The 17,154-nt window shown below is 39.2% G+C and overlaps 1 protein-coding gene across 1 annotated transcript in view; it reads right to left on the bottom strand.

The window, feature by feature from the left end:
• Nucleotides 1-17,154, bottom strand: part of LOC117520098 (glutamine--fructose-6-phosphate aminotransferase [isomerizing] 2-like) — a 70,625-nt gene that overhangs the window by 26,679 nt on the left and 26,792 nt on the right. Inside the window, 3 exon segments of the mRNA XM_034181396.1 lie at nucleotides 9,905-9,966; nucleotides 15,456-15,590; nucleotides 16,718-16,776. Coding sequence (XP_034037287.1) covers nucleotides 9,905-9,966; nucleotides 15,456-15,590; nucleotides 16,718-16,776 — 256 coding nt within the window.

Below are 17,154 nucleotides of genomic sequence, written 5' to 3'. Positions count from 1 at the left end.
TCCGGTCAGGCGGAGGTCTTGAAAAATAAAGTCATGCTGACTTATGGTTTTGATTTATAAATAACATTAATACCGATAGAATAACTCCATTAATGTCAATTCTGTCATTTGTACAAAGTTAAAATATAGCATATATCTTTTAATGTTGAATAATGCACTAATTCTAAGGTTTTGTAACAAACACAGACAGATCGCAAAGGATTCTGGGTAAGAGTACCTCTGCTAAACACTGATTGGTTCAGTCATTCATTATGTAAACCAACACGTTAATGTGACGTCTGTCGTGTGTTGGTTTTTACAGATAAATGTGCTTTTGTAAAATATTAAATTTTTTTTATTTGTAAAAACAGGCAATTTTACGGAGCCCTGGAAGTGTCATCGCAAAATGTTTTGCATGTGGAGAGAATGTGTGCACGTTTTATGATGTTGTAAAACGTGCTTTACACTGTGCAAGATGATTTTTCATGCAGGAATTTTTTGGACCGAGTTTCAGGTTAATCGCGCGTCCTGCATCGTGTAGTGTACATGGAGTAACAAGCTGCGTTTAACATCTCAGGACCACCTCCTGATCGCCGATCGTATGGTCCAATGAAAATCAAACCTGTTTGATATTATTCAGGTCGGCCATCGTGAGGGTATCCTGCTGCTGAAAAGCTACAAGCATCTAACCACTCGCACTGTGCCTGTACAAACACCGCAGAGCTGTCTTGTAATGTTATTTTATCTTTTGCTGTTGTTTTGTTTTTAAACTTCATTTGTAAAAAAAAAAAAAAAAAAAAAAAGCCATTTGCAAAGCCAAAAAGTTGATTTGACAATCATCTGATATAACCGGGGTCAAAATAAATAGAACACTGCCATCTACTGGTGCCCAGATGCTTAGTACTTAGGGCGAATACTGCCATGAACACTACTGGCCAGTAGATGGCAGTAGAGGCCTTGAAAACAAAATTCCAGATAATTCTTCTCTGCTACATTTAAAATGCGTGGAATTTAACAAACGCAAATACAATAACGTCTATAAACCCAGAGAATATATTCACGAGAGTTTTAGGCACTAGAGTTTAATGCTGTTGTCCGTGGAGCCTGAAAAGAGCGTCTGAAATGCAATTGTCCTGTCGTGAACGTACTGAGAATACATCATCCTACCCATAATGCACTGCTGGGCACAGCATGTGCTCACAAAACCTTAAAAAGTAGCACATTACTTTAAAACTAAAACATATATCTGATATTTTCACTTTATAAAACTTCAGACATGACAGTAATTTTAAATAACTTGTCCAAAATTAGTTTGGTTAAAACTTGAACCATACGTTAAAAATGTATGCCTCTGGATGACTAAGGTGATATTGCCAGCATATACAACCCCCGGCAAAAATTATGGAATTACCGGCCTCGGAGGATGTTCATTCAGTTGTTTAATTTTGTAGAAAAAAAAGCAGATCACAGACATGACACAAAACTAAAGTCATTTCAAATGGCAACTTTCTGGCTTTAAGAAACACTATAAGAAATCAGGAAAAAAAATTGTGACAGTCAGTAACGGTTACTTTTTTAGACCAAGCAGAGGGAAAAAAATATGGAATCACTCAATTCTGAGGAAAAGATTATGGAATCGTGAAAAACAAAAGAACGCCCCAACACATCACTAGTATTTTGTTGCACCACCTCTGGCTTTTATAACAGCTTGCAGTCTCTGAGGCATGGACTTAATGAGTGACAAACAGTACTCTTCATCAATCTGGCTCCAACTTTCTCTGATTGCTGTTTCCAGATCAGCTTTGCAGTTTGGAGCCTTGTCATGGACCATTTTCTTCAACTTCCACCAAAGATTTTCAATTGGATTAAGATCCGGACTATTTGCAGGCCATGACATTGACCCTATGTGTCTTTTTGCAAGGAATGTTCTCACAGTTTTTGCTCTATGGCAAGATGCATTATCATCTTGAAAAATGATTTCATCATCCCCAAACATCCTTTCAATTGATGGGGTAAGAAAAGTGTCCAAAATATCAACGTAAACTTGTGCATTTATTGATGATGTAATGACAGCCATCTCCCCAGTGCCTTTACCTGACATGCAGCCCCATATCATCAATGACTGTGGAAATTTACATGTTCTCTTCAGGCAGTCATCTTTATAAATCTCATTGGAACGGCACCAAACAAAAGTTCCAGCATCATCACCTTGCCCAATGCAGATTCGAGATTCATCACTGAATATGACTTTCATCCAGTCATCCACAGTCCACGATTGCTTTTCCTTAGCCCATTTTAACCTTGTTTTTTTTCTGTTTAGGTGTTAATGATGGCTTTCGTTTAGCTTTTCTGTATGTAAATCCCATTTCCTTTAGGCGGTTTCTTACAGTTCGGTCACAGACGTTGACTCCAGTTTCCTCCCATTCGTTCCTCATTTGTTTTGTTGTGCATTTTCGATTTTTGAGACATATTGCTTTAAGTTTTCTGTCTTGACGCTTTGATGTCTTCCTTGGTCTACCAGTATGTTTGCCTTTAACAACCTTCCCATGTTGTTTGTATTTGGTCCAGAGTTTAGACACAGCTGGCTGTGAACAACCAACATCTTTTGCACCATTGCGTGATGATTTACCCTCTTAAAGGTTTGATAATCCTCTCCTTTGTTTCAATTGACATCTCTCGTGTTGGAGCCATGTCAGTCCACTTGGTGCAACAGCTCTCCAAGGTGTGATCACTCCTTTTTAGATGCAGACTAACGAGCAGATCTGATTTGATGCAGGTGTTAGTTTTGGGGATGAAAAATTACAGGGTGATTCCATAATTTTTTCCTCAGAATTGAGTGAGTCCATATTTTTTTCCCTCTGCTTGGTCTAAAAAAGTAACCGTTACTGACTGCCACAATTTTTTTTTTTGATTTCTTATAGTGTTTCTTAAAGCCAGAAAGTTGCCATTTGAAATGACTTTAGTTTTGTGTCATGTCTGTGATCTGCTTTTTTTCTACAAAATTAAACAACTGAATGAACATCCTCCGATGCCGGTCACTGCCGGTGATTCCATAATTCCATAAATTTTGCCAGGGGTTGTAGGTATGGTGTTAAAGGAAATTATTATTATTATTATTTTCTTTTTTTGGCCATTTCTCCTTTGTCTACAGAGAATAGAGATGCTTTTCATAGAAGCAGCTCTCTTCTGTTAGCAGAGGGTATAACTGTACATCTGTTACAAAACGTTTAACAGGTAGGTGCTGAACTGATTTTAAATTTTAAAAATGCTTGTCGCTGTTCAGCTTTGTTTACTTTGTTTATTGGTCTAAAAGTTATTGGGCAAAAATTAATCGGAAGATAATTGGTCCGATAATGGTTTTTAAAGTTATCTAAAAAGATAATCCGATAATGAAAACATTATCTTCGATAATTATCTGTTATCGGATTATCGGAAGTGTGCCCACCACTGGTCATTAATCATAACAGTAAAGGACCTATTTGAAAGATATGACCTGAACCACTTCAGTACAGGTCCCTGGAGACCCACCTGCTCGGCCAGGCGGGTCAGCAGGATGGAATGGTCCACTGTATCAAATGCTGCAGTGAGATCCAGCATAACCAATAGCGCAGGTATCTTGGAGTCCAGAGACAACAGGATGTCATTCTGCACTTTTAAAAGTGCCGACTCTGTGCTATGGCACGCTCTGAATCCGGATATTTTACTCAATTACAGTCTTTATATAATATGTTGTAGCTTGGCATCAGGTGTGACGTTAGCATGAGCCGATTGCCTCCATTGTGAGCAACAGGTATCTTTTCTCAAGGCACTAAATCACTTCAGCAAAGTGGCCAATCCAAAGGCAAGAATTCGTACTTTCATGACTAGCCGCTCGGCGGTAACACACTCTGGCTGGCTGTTTTATTGAAATCAGCCGTTTTTTAATTGTCTCTAACTTGCTTCTAAAGGCCAGCTGACAACTATCATTGCCTGGAACTATGAGATTTATACACCAAGCTGACCTAAAATGAACCATTGTGCGTTAAGTTGACTTTATTGATGAGTCTAACCATTTGAGAAGTGACCAAATTACATACATGTATTTGTTTAGAGTTCGGTGATGTTCTCACCGAGAAATGCCGCATTTCAAGGTTAAATGTCTGGATGACCGACCTTGAGAACAGCAGTTGTTCACGATGGATTTGATCATTGATGTGTCTTGGAAAGTCACTACTGTCACATGATATGGTACTGATGGGCTAATGTTAGCATGAAAAGTCGCTAGCGTCATATAATGCCGTGCTGATGGGCTAATGTTAGCATGAAAAGTCACTAGCGTCACACAGTACAATGCTAATGAGTGCCACATAATGCAATGATAACAGCTTTTTGAGTGTTTTTATTGTGAGCAACAGACATAGGACAGTTAGTGCTGCTAACTGTTAGCAATGCCTATTTTTACAGGCTTACTGCGTGCGGCTGGACAAATAAAAGAATCAAAAGACACAAAGGTGACAATATATAATAATGATTGTCATTTGGAACTTGTGGAACTTTGAAATATTTAAGATTACAAAGCTCTGTGAAACCCAAAACAGCCCAAAGCAAAATATTCACCGTGACTGCTGTGTGCTACATAAAGAGAAGCAAAATCAGTGAGATGTGGTTGTATTTCATTCATTCCTTGTGCCTGCTTACTACATTTAAGGGTCACGGGGGGCTGGAGCCTATCCCAAGAGTCATAGGGTGAAAGTCAGGGCACAGGACATCAGTCTATTTTGGGGCTACATGTAGACAAATAAACACATTCACACACCCACGATCAATTTAAAGTTCCCAATTCACATAACCTGCTTGTCTTTAGAAGTGAGAGGAAGCCAGAGCACCCGGAGACAACACACGCGAACACGCGAAGAACATGCAAACCCTAGACAGAAAGGCCACAGCTGGGAAGCAATGCCATGACCTTCTCGCTGAGAGGCAACAGTTCTAACCACTATTCTGTCGTGCCACCTTGCAGCTGCACTGCAAGTATGTATTAATGATTTGTTACTCAGTTTGGCTAGACTGGTTTACACTTATTGGATGCACATATTTTAAATGCTGTCTATGTCAGTTACAGTGCAACTGGATGGCTGACTGTAAAGCTCTCCAAAATAAAAATGTGTCCTCTACAGTGGCTCGGATGTGACTATATGCAGTGAGGAGAATTCTCCCTATCGCTTTTCTTCATTTTGGTTTCCGCGTTGTGAGTATTCTGTGATTGACTGTTTTATGTGCTTTTGTGCACTCGTGTTTTTAATACATTCCTTGTAACTCTGTTTGGACTCTGTTTTTTGTATAATTTTGGACCCTTTTTCCCATGCCTCCTTTTTGTCTTTGGACAGTTTGCCACTTTTGGGATAATAAATCACCTGTGTTTTTGCACTTACCTCCTGCCTTCTCTCTGCCTGCATATCAGGGTTCACACTAACATTGTAAAATGTAACACTATATTTTCTCAGCCAGTGAAAAGATGTCAGAGGCCAAATCTGGCCCATGGATGACCTACAGTTTGAGAGACCTCCTCAAACAGTTTTTGCAGCTGAATCTATGCGTGCTCTTTGAGTGGCAATGGCAGTAATACAGTGCATCCAGAAAGTATTAACAGCATTTCACTTTTTCCACATTTTGTTATGTTAGCGCCTTATTCCAAAATGGATAATATTCATTTTTTCCCCTTAAAATTCTGCACACAATACCCCATAATGACAATGTGAAAAAAGTTTTTTTTTAGATTTTTGCAAATATATATATATAAAACAACGAAATCACACGTACATAAGTATTCACAGTCTTTGCCATGAAGCTCAAAACTGAGCTCAGTGCATCCTGTCGCCACTGATCATCCTTGAGATGTTTATGCAGCTTAATTGGAGTCCACCTGGGGTAAATTCAGTTGACTGACCATGATTTGTAAAGACACACACCTGCCTACATATAAGGTCCCACAGTTAACAGTGCATGTCAGAGCACAAACAAAGCATGAAGTCAAAGGAATTGTCTGTAGACCTCCAAAACAGGACTGTCTCCTGTCATAAATCTGAGAAAGGGTACAGAAACATTTCTGCTGCTTTGAAGGTCCAAATAAGAACAGTGGCCTTCATCATCTGTAAATGGAAGATGTTCTGATCCACCAGGTCTCTTCCTAGAGCTGGCTGCCCATCTAAACTCAGCAAAAGGGGCAAAAGGGCCTTAGTCAGGGAAGTGTCCAAGAACCCGATTGTCAGTCTGTCAGAGCTCCACCATTCCTCTGTGTAGAGAGGAGAACCTTCCAGAAGGACAACCATCTCTGCAGCAATCCATCATTCATGCCTGTATGGTAGAGTGGCCAGACAGAAGCCACTCCTTAGTAAAAGGCACATGGCACCCCACCTGGAGTTTGCCAAAAGGCACCTGAAGGACTCTCAGACCATGAGAAACAAAATTCTCTGGTCTCAGACAAAGATTGAACTCTTTGGTGTGAATGCCAGGTATCATGTTTGGAGGAAACCAGGCACCATCCCTACAGTGAAGCATAGTGGTGGCAGCATCATGCTGTGAGGATGTTTTTCAGCAGCAGGAGCTGGGAGACGAGTCAGGATTGAGGGAAAGATGAATGCAGCAATGTACAGAGACATCCTGGATGAAAACCTGCTCCACAGCGCTCTTGACCTCAGACTGGGGTGATGGTTTATCTTTCAACAGGACAATGACCCTAAGCACACAGCCAAGATATCAAAGGAGTGGCTTCAGGACAACTCTGTGAATGTCCTTGAGTGGCCCAGCCAGAGTCCAGACCTGAATCCGATTGAACATCTCTGGAGAGATCTGAAAATGGCTGTGCACCAACACTCCCCATCCAACCTGATGGAGCTTGAGAAGTGCTACAAAGAGGAATGGGCAAAACTGCCCAAAGATAGGTGCACCAAGCTTACTTACATGTGATTTCTTTGTTTCTTTTTTTTTTTTTTTAATTTACAAAAAATTCAATGCTTTTCACATTGTCATTATGGGGTGTTGTGATTAGAATTTTGAGGGGAAAAAAAAAGAATTTCATTCATTTTGGAATGAGGCTGTAACATAACAAAATGTGGAAAAAGTGAATGAATGAATGAATATAAATACTTTCTGGATGCACCGTATATACGTCACTACTCTAAGAGGCTGTGACCAGTCCTGTAATACATCAAAATTCACCCACGTGTGCTGTGATCAAAGTGCAAAGTGACTCTGAAAACAAACTCCTCTATGCGCGTTATTAAGATGCATCTCTTGTTCATTCATCTGTTTATCTGTCTGCTTCCTTTCTATCCAGTTTGCTGTCCCTGGGGCTCAGCTACACTGACATAAGGCTGCCTGTTGTTTTAAAGGAGGGAGGCTTACAAACAGAAACATGTGGTTGAGATCCACTGCAGTGTTCACCCTATGGCACGGACAGAAGGGAAAATGGGAATGATAGGAATGAAAGGCAGAGGATAAGGACTGTGGGAGATGAAGAGAGAAAGGAAGAACAACTAAGTGAGAACAAGTGAAGCATGGAAAAAAGCTTGTCTTTTTATGACGTTGACAATTGTGAAATAACGCTGACGGTCCATTAGCTGCAAAAAAATCTCACGTGAGTGTTTTTCAGTGCTGATTGTTACTAAGAGCAAAAAGCAAACATGAGCTACCGAAATTGCACAATGTCTCACTCGGTGTCAGACGCCCTAATATTATGAAATAAAGAAAAAAGTACTATTTGCAAATGGAAACATTATAGTCTCAGATTAGCTGGCATTATAGCAGAGAATAACAGGTACATTTTAAATTCTTCAGTTATGTCTCTCAGAATAAGTACTGCAAATTAACAGCATAATAGTCATATTTGTACTGTGTATGAGTCCTCCACTCTAGTCCATAAGTATTTGGACAGGCACCCAGTGTTTGTAATTTTGTTCACTACAATAAATTTTAAATGAAACAAGATATATTTTTCCAGCAGGTATTTTTTTCATTCAGTTAACTGCAGTTAACAAAAGTATCACATTAACAATTTTATGCACACTCCTATTTTAGAGGCCTTATTGGACAGACTAAATATAAGTATTATTTGTTGTACAAATTATCATTTTGATAGGGATTTTTTTAGACAAGTCAAGTGATGGATACATGAATACCTATGTACATGTGATTTCTCAGTTTTTTCTTTTTAATAAATTTGCAAAAATCTCAAACATTTAACCATTTTTTACATTGTCATTATGGGGTACTGTGTGTATAAGTTTGAGGAAAAAAATGAATTGCATCCATTTTGTAATAAGGCTGTAACGCCACAAAATGGGGAAAAAGTGAAGCAGTGTGAATACTTCTCAGATGCCCGAATACTTCCCGACTGCATAAATATTGCCGAGTTTCTGAAAACGTCTTGGGCTTCACATTCACATCAATCATTAAGAAATGCAAGCAATATGGTACTGTGTGCTAAATCAAATTAATTCTCAAAAACTGAGTGACCTCAGAAGAAGGAGACAAGTGAGGAAAGCCACCAAGATAGTAAGAATGACTCTCAACGAGATGCAGGCTTCTGTGACTGTGATTGGAGAAAACTTTCTCTGTTGCATCACTGGTTATACAACTACAAGCCAAAGAGAAAGCAGGGTATTGTTTTCACTGGTGTGTGTGTGTGTGTGTCTGAACAGTATAAGTCAAAACTGACAGCACAAATTTCCTTCACACTTGGTGGGAATATTACTTGGATAGATATGGAGAGGTGATTCGATTTTTATAATAGTTTGATCAAAGGTGAGGGCCAAGGAAAACATGGTCAGAAAAACACCCCATTAACAAGCGCAACTTGATTGTTTCATTTTAACTCCTTTGTGGTGATGTCCAGCATAGTATGCACACATTCTGAATAAAAAAATCTGTCTATTTTCTTCTTTGTTAAAATCCTTAAAATGTAATCAACTCATGCTCACACATGGGATGCCTATGGTATACGTAAAAAGTCCCTACCATGCCCTGTTAATGAAATGTCCTATTCAGAAGAAAAATCACTTCAACCTAATCTATGCTTCAAACAAAACTAAAACATAACCAGCTCATCTTCTCCTCAGTGCATACCTGTTTTAAAAGTATCAAATGTCTATTATGTATTGTAAGTGAATTATCATAATCAGAAGGTTGATTTCACCAAAAGGCAGACACAAACAGGCATACAGGTGGACAAAAGCATGACCATTTTCTGCATACTATGCATATAATAATAGGGCATAAAAGTAGTGAAAATGAGTTGAATAAGAAAAACAAAAATAAATAAATAAATACATAATAAAAAAAATCACAAAATTTCTAACAAGCTGTGCCAAAAAGGGAGACTTGGCCGTACTGGCACGGTCAAGTCTCCTGCTAGAATCAAGTATGAATTATAACCCAATAATCTTTCTTCATTTCATTTTCCTTCCTCCCTGCTCTTTCATGCTTACAACTAACCATGTCTCTTCCCCAACAGGCAGTTGCCCTGATCCGTGACGGCTCACTGAACCGGCAAAAAGCTATAAAGCAAAATAAAGTGATGAGAAGCGATTAACAAGACGTCTTGCTGGCAGGGGCACGTCTCGGACCCGACACAGGAAACCCATGTCTCAGTCTTAATGAGTCACAGAGAAGTCGGCAGTGTGAGGCTTGCAGTCCAGAGACCCCAGAGAGAGAAGGTGGATGAATGAACACAAGAGGTCAGGGTGGAATTTACCCGCTCGCACGATGGAACTCATCATCAGTGGGACATTAGAGTCATAATATGTGTCAGCAGTAATGATGCTGGTCAACACTGGGTGGATATAAAGAGTCTCCCAGTATTTTTGATTGCTTCACAGTGGTAAGAACGGAGATGAGTCATTTGTGCATCACTACATGTGTTTTTAAGTGTGACTGGCTGCTTACTAACCTGGTTGCTACAGCCTCGCCGGGGAAGTGACGACTTTTGAACACGAGAGCGAAGGCCCCCTCCTGAGATAAAGAGAAGCAGAGGAGACATAGAGCTTTCGAAAGAGTGAAAACACGTGAAAAAAGGACGGTGGTTGTCTCTACCAACACTGATAATTCCCTTGAACCCGCAGCAAGCATTGGCACCCAAATCCTTCATGTACATATCAGTTTATTTAGTCTATCAGGTATAAGTCAAAACTGTTTATAGAAAGCTGAATACTTGTTATGGGCATTCATTTAATTGGCCTAGGAGGCAACAGTACAGCAGATAACTGAAAAAATATTTCAAATGGTGATGCAAGCACCAAATTTGGCACAAATACACCTTAGACATTGCCCTTTTGAAAAGGCAGGGTGTCCACTGAAATTTCCAATAGGCAGCCAGGTAGGGGTCAATTGAAGAATTACACAGGGGTCTAAATTAAAAGATATTCGAATCATTTTTAAAACTATACCACATTATTTGTCTGATCACAGAGATTCCAAAAAGGTATAGTTTGGACTATCTGACTGAATGTTATGGATTTATGGGGTAAAAACAGAAATTGCACACACAAATGCTGAGCTTTTTGTCTATTTGCATTCTGCTGTAAACGGGTGCTTTTAATTTGACAAACAGACTGTGGTGGAAGACATTAAAAGCACTCCACTTTCCACTTATGGTACCGGGAGCATGAGACTTCATTCATTCATGGTAACAGCAACATAACACTTAACTAAACTGACTAAACCAATTGAACTACAAAAAAATCAATAACGCTCACAAAACTGTTTAACATGAACCACAATAACAACATTTACAGACCCCAAAACCCCGAACTCCCATGGTGCACTGCAGCACAGTTTCCATTGTTTACTGGTTAGTTATAATCTCTACTTTCTCAAAAAAAATATTAGTCCTATCAACTTTCCGTTTTTGCAGCGTTCATCCTTGACTCAAAATCCATAAGCATACCAAAAGCAAATGTCAGCTCACCCTGGTTTGGCTGTGATCAAAGCCAGGATAACTCACAGGTTTATGGTCTAATTCATCCCCCCCCCCTTTTATATAAGTAATATTGCTAAGTACGGTATTTTTCAACATTTTTCCAAATTTCTCAATAGAAAATGCAAAGACATATCTTTATGAAAAACAAAAATTAGGCATATATAGAAGAGTAATATTTTCTCTTGAGAAACTCACAAAAAAGTTGAAAAAGTCCTATCTTGCAACATTAAAGAAACTGAAAAAAAATAATAATAATTCTTGGATCTGTCCGCTGAATTGACTCCTTTCCAAAAGTTAATGGTCTCTTCCTTGACCCATACCCCCACCTTGTCACCACGTTTCGAGAAAATCTGTGCCATAGGTTTTGTGAAACCCTGCTAACATGGATCTCGAATAGTTACAAAGATATGAGTTAAGTGTTGGCGGATGTATACTCAACAAAAATATAAATGCAACACTTTTGGTTTTGCTCCCATTTTGAATGAGATGAACTCAAAGATCTAAAACTTTTTCCACATACACAATATCACCATTTCTCTCAAATATTATTCACAAACCAGTCTAAATCTGTGACAGTGAGCACTTCTCCTTTGCTGAGATAATCCAACCTACCTCACAAGTGTGCCATATCAAGATGCTGATTAGACACCATGATTAGTGCACAAGTGTGCCTTAGACTGTCCACAATAAAAGGCCACTCTGAAAGGTGCAGTTTTGTTTTACTGGGAGGGGATTCCAGTCAGTATCTGGTGTGACCACCATTTGTCTCATGCAGTGCAACACATCTCCTTCGCATAGAGTTGATCAGGTTGTCAATTGTGGCCTGTGGAATGTTGGTCCACTCCTCTTCAATGGCTGTGCGAAGTTGCGATGACGAACTGGAGTCAGGTCGAGACCCCGATGAGGACGACGAGCATGCAGATGAGCTTCCCTGAGATGGTTTCTGACAGTTTGTGCAGAAATTCTTTGGTTATGCAAACCGATTGTTTCAGCAGCTGTCCGAGTGGCTGGTCTCAGACGATCTTGGAGGTGAACATGCTGGATGTGGAGGTCCTGGGCTGGTGTGGTTACACGTGGTCTGCGGTTGTGAGGCTGGTTGGATGTACTGCCAAATTCTCTGAAACGCCTTTGGAGACGACTTATGGTAAAGAAATGAACATTCAATACACGAGCAACAGCTCTGGTTGACATTCCTGCTGTCAGCATGCCAATTGCACGCTCCCTCAAATCTTGCAACATCTGTGGCATTGTGCTGTGTGATAAAACTGCACCTTTCAGAGTGGCCTTTTATTGTGGGCAGTCTAAGGCACACCTGTGCACTAATCATGGTGTCTAATCAGCATCTTGGTATGGCACACCTGTGAGGTGGGATGGATTATCTCAGCAAAGGAGAAGTGCTCACTATCACAGATTTAGACTGGTTTGTGAACAATATTTGAGGGAAATGGTGATATTGTGTATGTGGAAAAAGTTTTAGATGTTTGAGTTCATCTCATACAAAATGGGAGCAAAACCAAAAGTGTTGCGTTTATATTTTTGTTGAATGTATGTGCTATTAGAACACTCTTAATCATATTTTATGAAATAAAATACCTATAAAAACAATATTTTTAATAACTGTGAAAACAAATGAACTAACAGAAAACATGTTCTTGGTGGAGGCAACAAGTAACATTCAAAATGCAAACAAAAAAAACCCCAAAAAACAAAGTAGTCATGTGGTTGTAGAAAAAGTGTAATCTTCAACAGAAACATCCAGCATTTTGTGAACACAAGTGAAATGTTCTGCTGCTGGCTGGTCTTGTGGGATTGGCAGAAGGGAGCGGGGGGACATGGAGGTGGGCGAGAGAAATAAGACCTCTATTGTATAACATCAGCTGTATTTTCGAAAGTACTGATTCCAGTGCTGCCCCTGGTTAGAAGCAGGAGCGTCTGTGTGTCAGAGGTGGGGGTGCGAGCAAAGTAATGAGAAGGAGAAGAGGGGAAGGAGCTGCGGTCGAGGCCGTTAGCGAGGTCAAACTATCTGCTTCCCATTATATTGCATTTAGTCAGTGGTGGGCACACTTCTGATAATCCGATAACAGATAATTATTGAAGATACTGTTTTCATTATCAGATTATCTTTTAGATAAATTTAAAAACCATCATCGGACTAATTATTTTACGATGAATTACCCGTCTGATAACTTTTAGACTGATAATGTACTAAACTAAGATGAACAGTGAAAAACATTTTCAAACTGTTAAAGCTGTTGAGACCTATCTGTTAAAAGTTTCCTAATAGGCATGTTCTATTCTCTGCAACAGAAACCACTCTATTGTCTATATACAAAGAACTGGTGACCAACAAAAAAAGTAATTTTCTTTAACACCATACTAATATAATCGCAATGTCACCAAGTCATCCAGAGGCATACATGTTTAACTTATGGTTCACATTTTAACCACTCATTTTAGACAAGTTATTTAAATTATTGTCATGTCTGAAGTTTATAAAGTGAAAATATCAGATATATGTTTTCGTTTTAAAGTAATGTGCTAATTTTTAAGGTTTTGTGAGCACATGCTGTGCCAGGCAGCAATGCATTATGGGTAGCATAAGGTAATCTCAGACGTTCACGACAGGACAAATGCATTTCAGACACTCTGTTCAGGGTCACAGATAACAGCATTAAACTCTGGTGCCTAAAATTCTTGTGAATATATTCTCTGGGTTTATAGACGTTATTGTATTTGCGTTTGTTAAATTCCATGCATCTTAAATGTAGCAGACACGGATTATCTGGAATTTGTATGACATTTTTTTCAAGGCCGCTACTGCCATCTACTGGCCAGGAGTGTTCATGGCAGTATTAAACGTCTGGGTACCTGGCTGCTCTCAAAGTGTTGGTATTGTCCATTGTCCTGGCGCTTTTGTGTGCATATATTGTTAACTTTGTATTCTAAAACTACGGTTAGAAGTAATTCCGACTCCTTATCGGTCCACACGAACGAGGTTGGCGCCATGTTTTTAGTTTTTGTGGAAGTGACGACAAGAGAATAAGGCTCCTGATTGGATAGAATTTTAATCAGTACCGCCACCCAATGGTTTGGCAGACTATTTACAACACATTTATACGGTTCGATGTGGATGGATTTTTTTTTTAAACAACGTAGCGTGGATGAAGTTTTTTTCCCCCAAACTGAAAGGGTAAGATATTCGGTTTTACAAATACCCAACAACGTGTGTACATGGCCTTATGTCTGTGAAAGGCACTATATAAATAAATTTACTACTTACTCACTAATATTGAGTGCACATTTTACAACATCATAAAAGTTTTAAAACATGCAATTGCGATGACACTTCCAGGCTCCGTAAAAATGCCTGTTTTTACAAATAAAAATGGAATATTTTACAAAAGCACATTTATCTTAAACCAACACACGACACACGCCACATTAACATGTTGGTTTACATAATGAATTTACATAATCACTGTTTAGCACTTTTACCCAGAATGCTTGTGGTCTGTGTTTGTTACAAAACCCTCAGAATTAGTGCCTTATTCAACATAAAAGATAAATGTTATATTTTAACTTTGTATTAAATGACAGAATTGACATTAATGGAGTTATTCTATCAGTATTTTCAAAAAACCATAAGTTAGTATGACTTTATTTTTCAAGACCTCCACCTGACCGGAGTGTTGAAATTGATAGGGAGGTGGCCTTATGGCTGCTCTTGGGTTGCCGCTGTGGTGGAAGCGCTGTGGTAAACAAGACCTTCCAGCAGAGGCAGAATGTTGAAAGAAAAATGATTATGATTAGTAAAGAGTTGATTTCGTGGGTGCTCTCAGGATTTGTCTGTGCGTTTCCTGCAGGAGGCAGTATGGTCAAACATTCTTGGTTATTCTTTAGGTCTTTTACTGCTGTCGATGCTTTCAAAAGCGATCGTGTTAAAAATCAATATCAGCTCTTTAGTAACTGCAAATGTCTCATAGACAACACCGGAATTTATCGGTTATCAATTATCTGTAACTTCCGATACATTTTTTGGGTGGTTTATCGGTTTATCTTTATCAAAGATAACTTTTCAGTTATCTTATTATCTGTTATTGAAGTTAATTTTTTGGTTATCTGTGCCCACCACTGCATTTAGTGTTCCTCTACAGAAGGAGGGAGCCCACTAAAACCCAAAACTCTGAACAGTGAAAGTCACATAATGGAAAACATGTTCATCATCTCACCTGTAAAAACAAAAATCACCTTCTCAAAGTGGTGATGTCACAGCTGATGATGTGCACACGGATTCATGGGAGCTGTTTACAATAGTTGAAAGGTTATAAGTCAAAGCTGCAGTGTAGAATTAGATTCTAAAATGCCTCAACATTTTTGTGGTTGGCCTCACAGGAAGGAGGTCTTACAATATGACTAAACACCAAACACTGCCTGCACAGCTGGAACTGTGGTAGGTGTATTTTTGGAGTACTGACCATTTACAGATGTTGGGGTGTGAGTGTGTGTGAGTGTGTGAACTCACCAGCTGCTGAATGACCCGCTCTACCAACGTAGAGAAGGTGATGCTGTCACTCTCTCGGTTGTCAATAAACATATTTGATAAGTTTCGGGATGATTCTGTGTCTGTCTGTGACTCAAACTCATATCCTTTGCTGATCTAGAGTGGATACGAAACACACAGTCATATGTTGAAATGTGTGAGTGAACTGTGGCTATATTGTGTTTCTCCACCTCATGTTCATGCAGGATCCATACAGACCAGCTCTTTATGGGATTAGATTTGTGTCAAAAAAGCAAACATGAAGTAAAACCTAAGGCATTCATTCATTCTTTCTTTCATTCATTTATTTTATACCTCTTGTTCGGGGTCAGGGTTGCAGTGACAGCCCTCCAAGCAGCTCATCCCACATTTCCAAAGTTCTCTTAACTCTTCCTGGAAGATCCCAAGGCATTCCTATCCTCACCTATGGTCAAAAATGTTGAGTAATGACCAAACAGCAAGGTCACAGTTACAACCGGCAGAAATGAGATTTCCTCAATCGGGTACTGGGGGCTTGCACTCAGGGACACGGTGAGAAGATGGAATATCTGATATGGACTTGTAGTAGAGCCACTACTTCTTTGCATCAAAAGGAGCCAGCCTTGGTAGTTGGGCATCTGTTGAAGATGCCCCATGGTGTCTACCTCGGGAAGTCTTCCAGGCACAATCAAACAAGGCAAGGCCTTGAGGAAGACCCAGGACACACTGGGGGGATTATATTTTGCAGATGGATTGGGAACCCCTTGGAATCCACCAGGAAGAGTTAAAGGACTTGGCTAAGAACAGGGAAGTGTGGGATGAGCTTCTTGCTTGACTGCCACTGTCACCCAGTCCCAGATAAGTGGCAGGAATGAATGAATGAATGAATGAATGAATGAATGAATGATGGAGTATGTGCAGTTAGGGAAAACTGAGTTTGAATGGTTTTGGCAAAGGTAATATGCAAATATGTAAAGTGCCCAATAACACTTTAGCAAACAATTAACCGCCTAACAGTGTTTGCTAATTCATTCATTCATCTGCCTTTAAACACTGGGAAAGAGAACAAATCACCTTTTCTCCGCTTGAGGTGCTGCTACCTACTGTTTTAACAGAGAGAGGAGAGTGAGAGATGGAACAATACACCACTGAAGAATGAACCCAAGCCAGTGATTGTAACCGGAGCTATTGTACCACTTCCAGGCACACAAAAGTGCACAAACCCTACAGTTAACACAATATTTGTGTGATGGAATGAGTATTACCAGATATTTCTTCAGCTCTTTGTAATTGGTGATGATGCCATTGTGGATAACAACAAACTCTGCAGAAAAATACATTGAAAATGAAAGAATTAAAAAGAGGTGGAGTGACATTTTATCCATCCATATACATATAAAAATAAATAAAATTCTTAATTTGCGTCCTTTTAACACTAAAGCAACAAATATAATTAGAAGGGTTACATATCCTCATGATTTCCTCATGAATGTATGAGAATGTAATCGTTTGAGATAAGTTACTTTTACTACTAGAAATTCACATGAATACACCAAGTTGTAGTTTTACTCGACATACTATATGTACAAAATGTAAACATCTTTCACGTAATTAACTTATCCATCAGTTTGACCTAGTTGAATGCAAAATATCACTATTCACACATTAACTTGATATTTGCGTTTTGCTTGAGAGGATCTAA

Source organism: Thalassophryne amazonica, chromosome 11 (genome assembly GCF_902500255.1).
Source record: "Thalassophryne amazonica chromosome 11, fThaAma1.1, whole genome shotgun sequence".
In the NCBI taxonomy this organism is placed as follows: Eukaryota; Metazoa; Chordata; class Actinopteri; order Batrachoidiformes; family Batrachoididae; genus Thalassophryne; species Thalassophryne amazonica.
The sequence above is the reverse complement of the archived record's forward strand: the minus strand, read 5'-3'. Positions and strand labels throughout refer to the sequence as shown.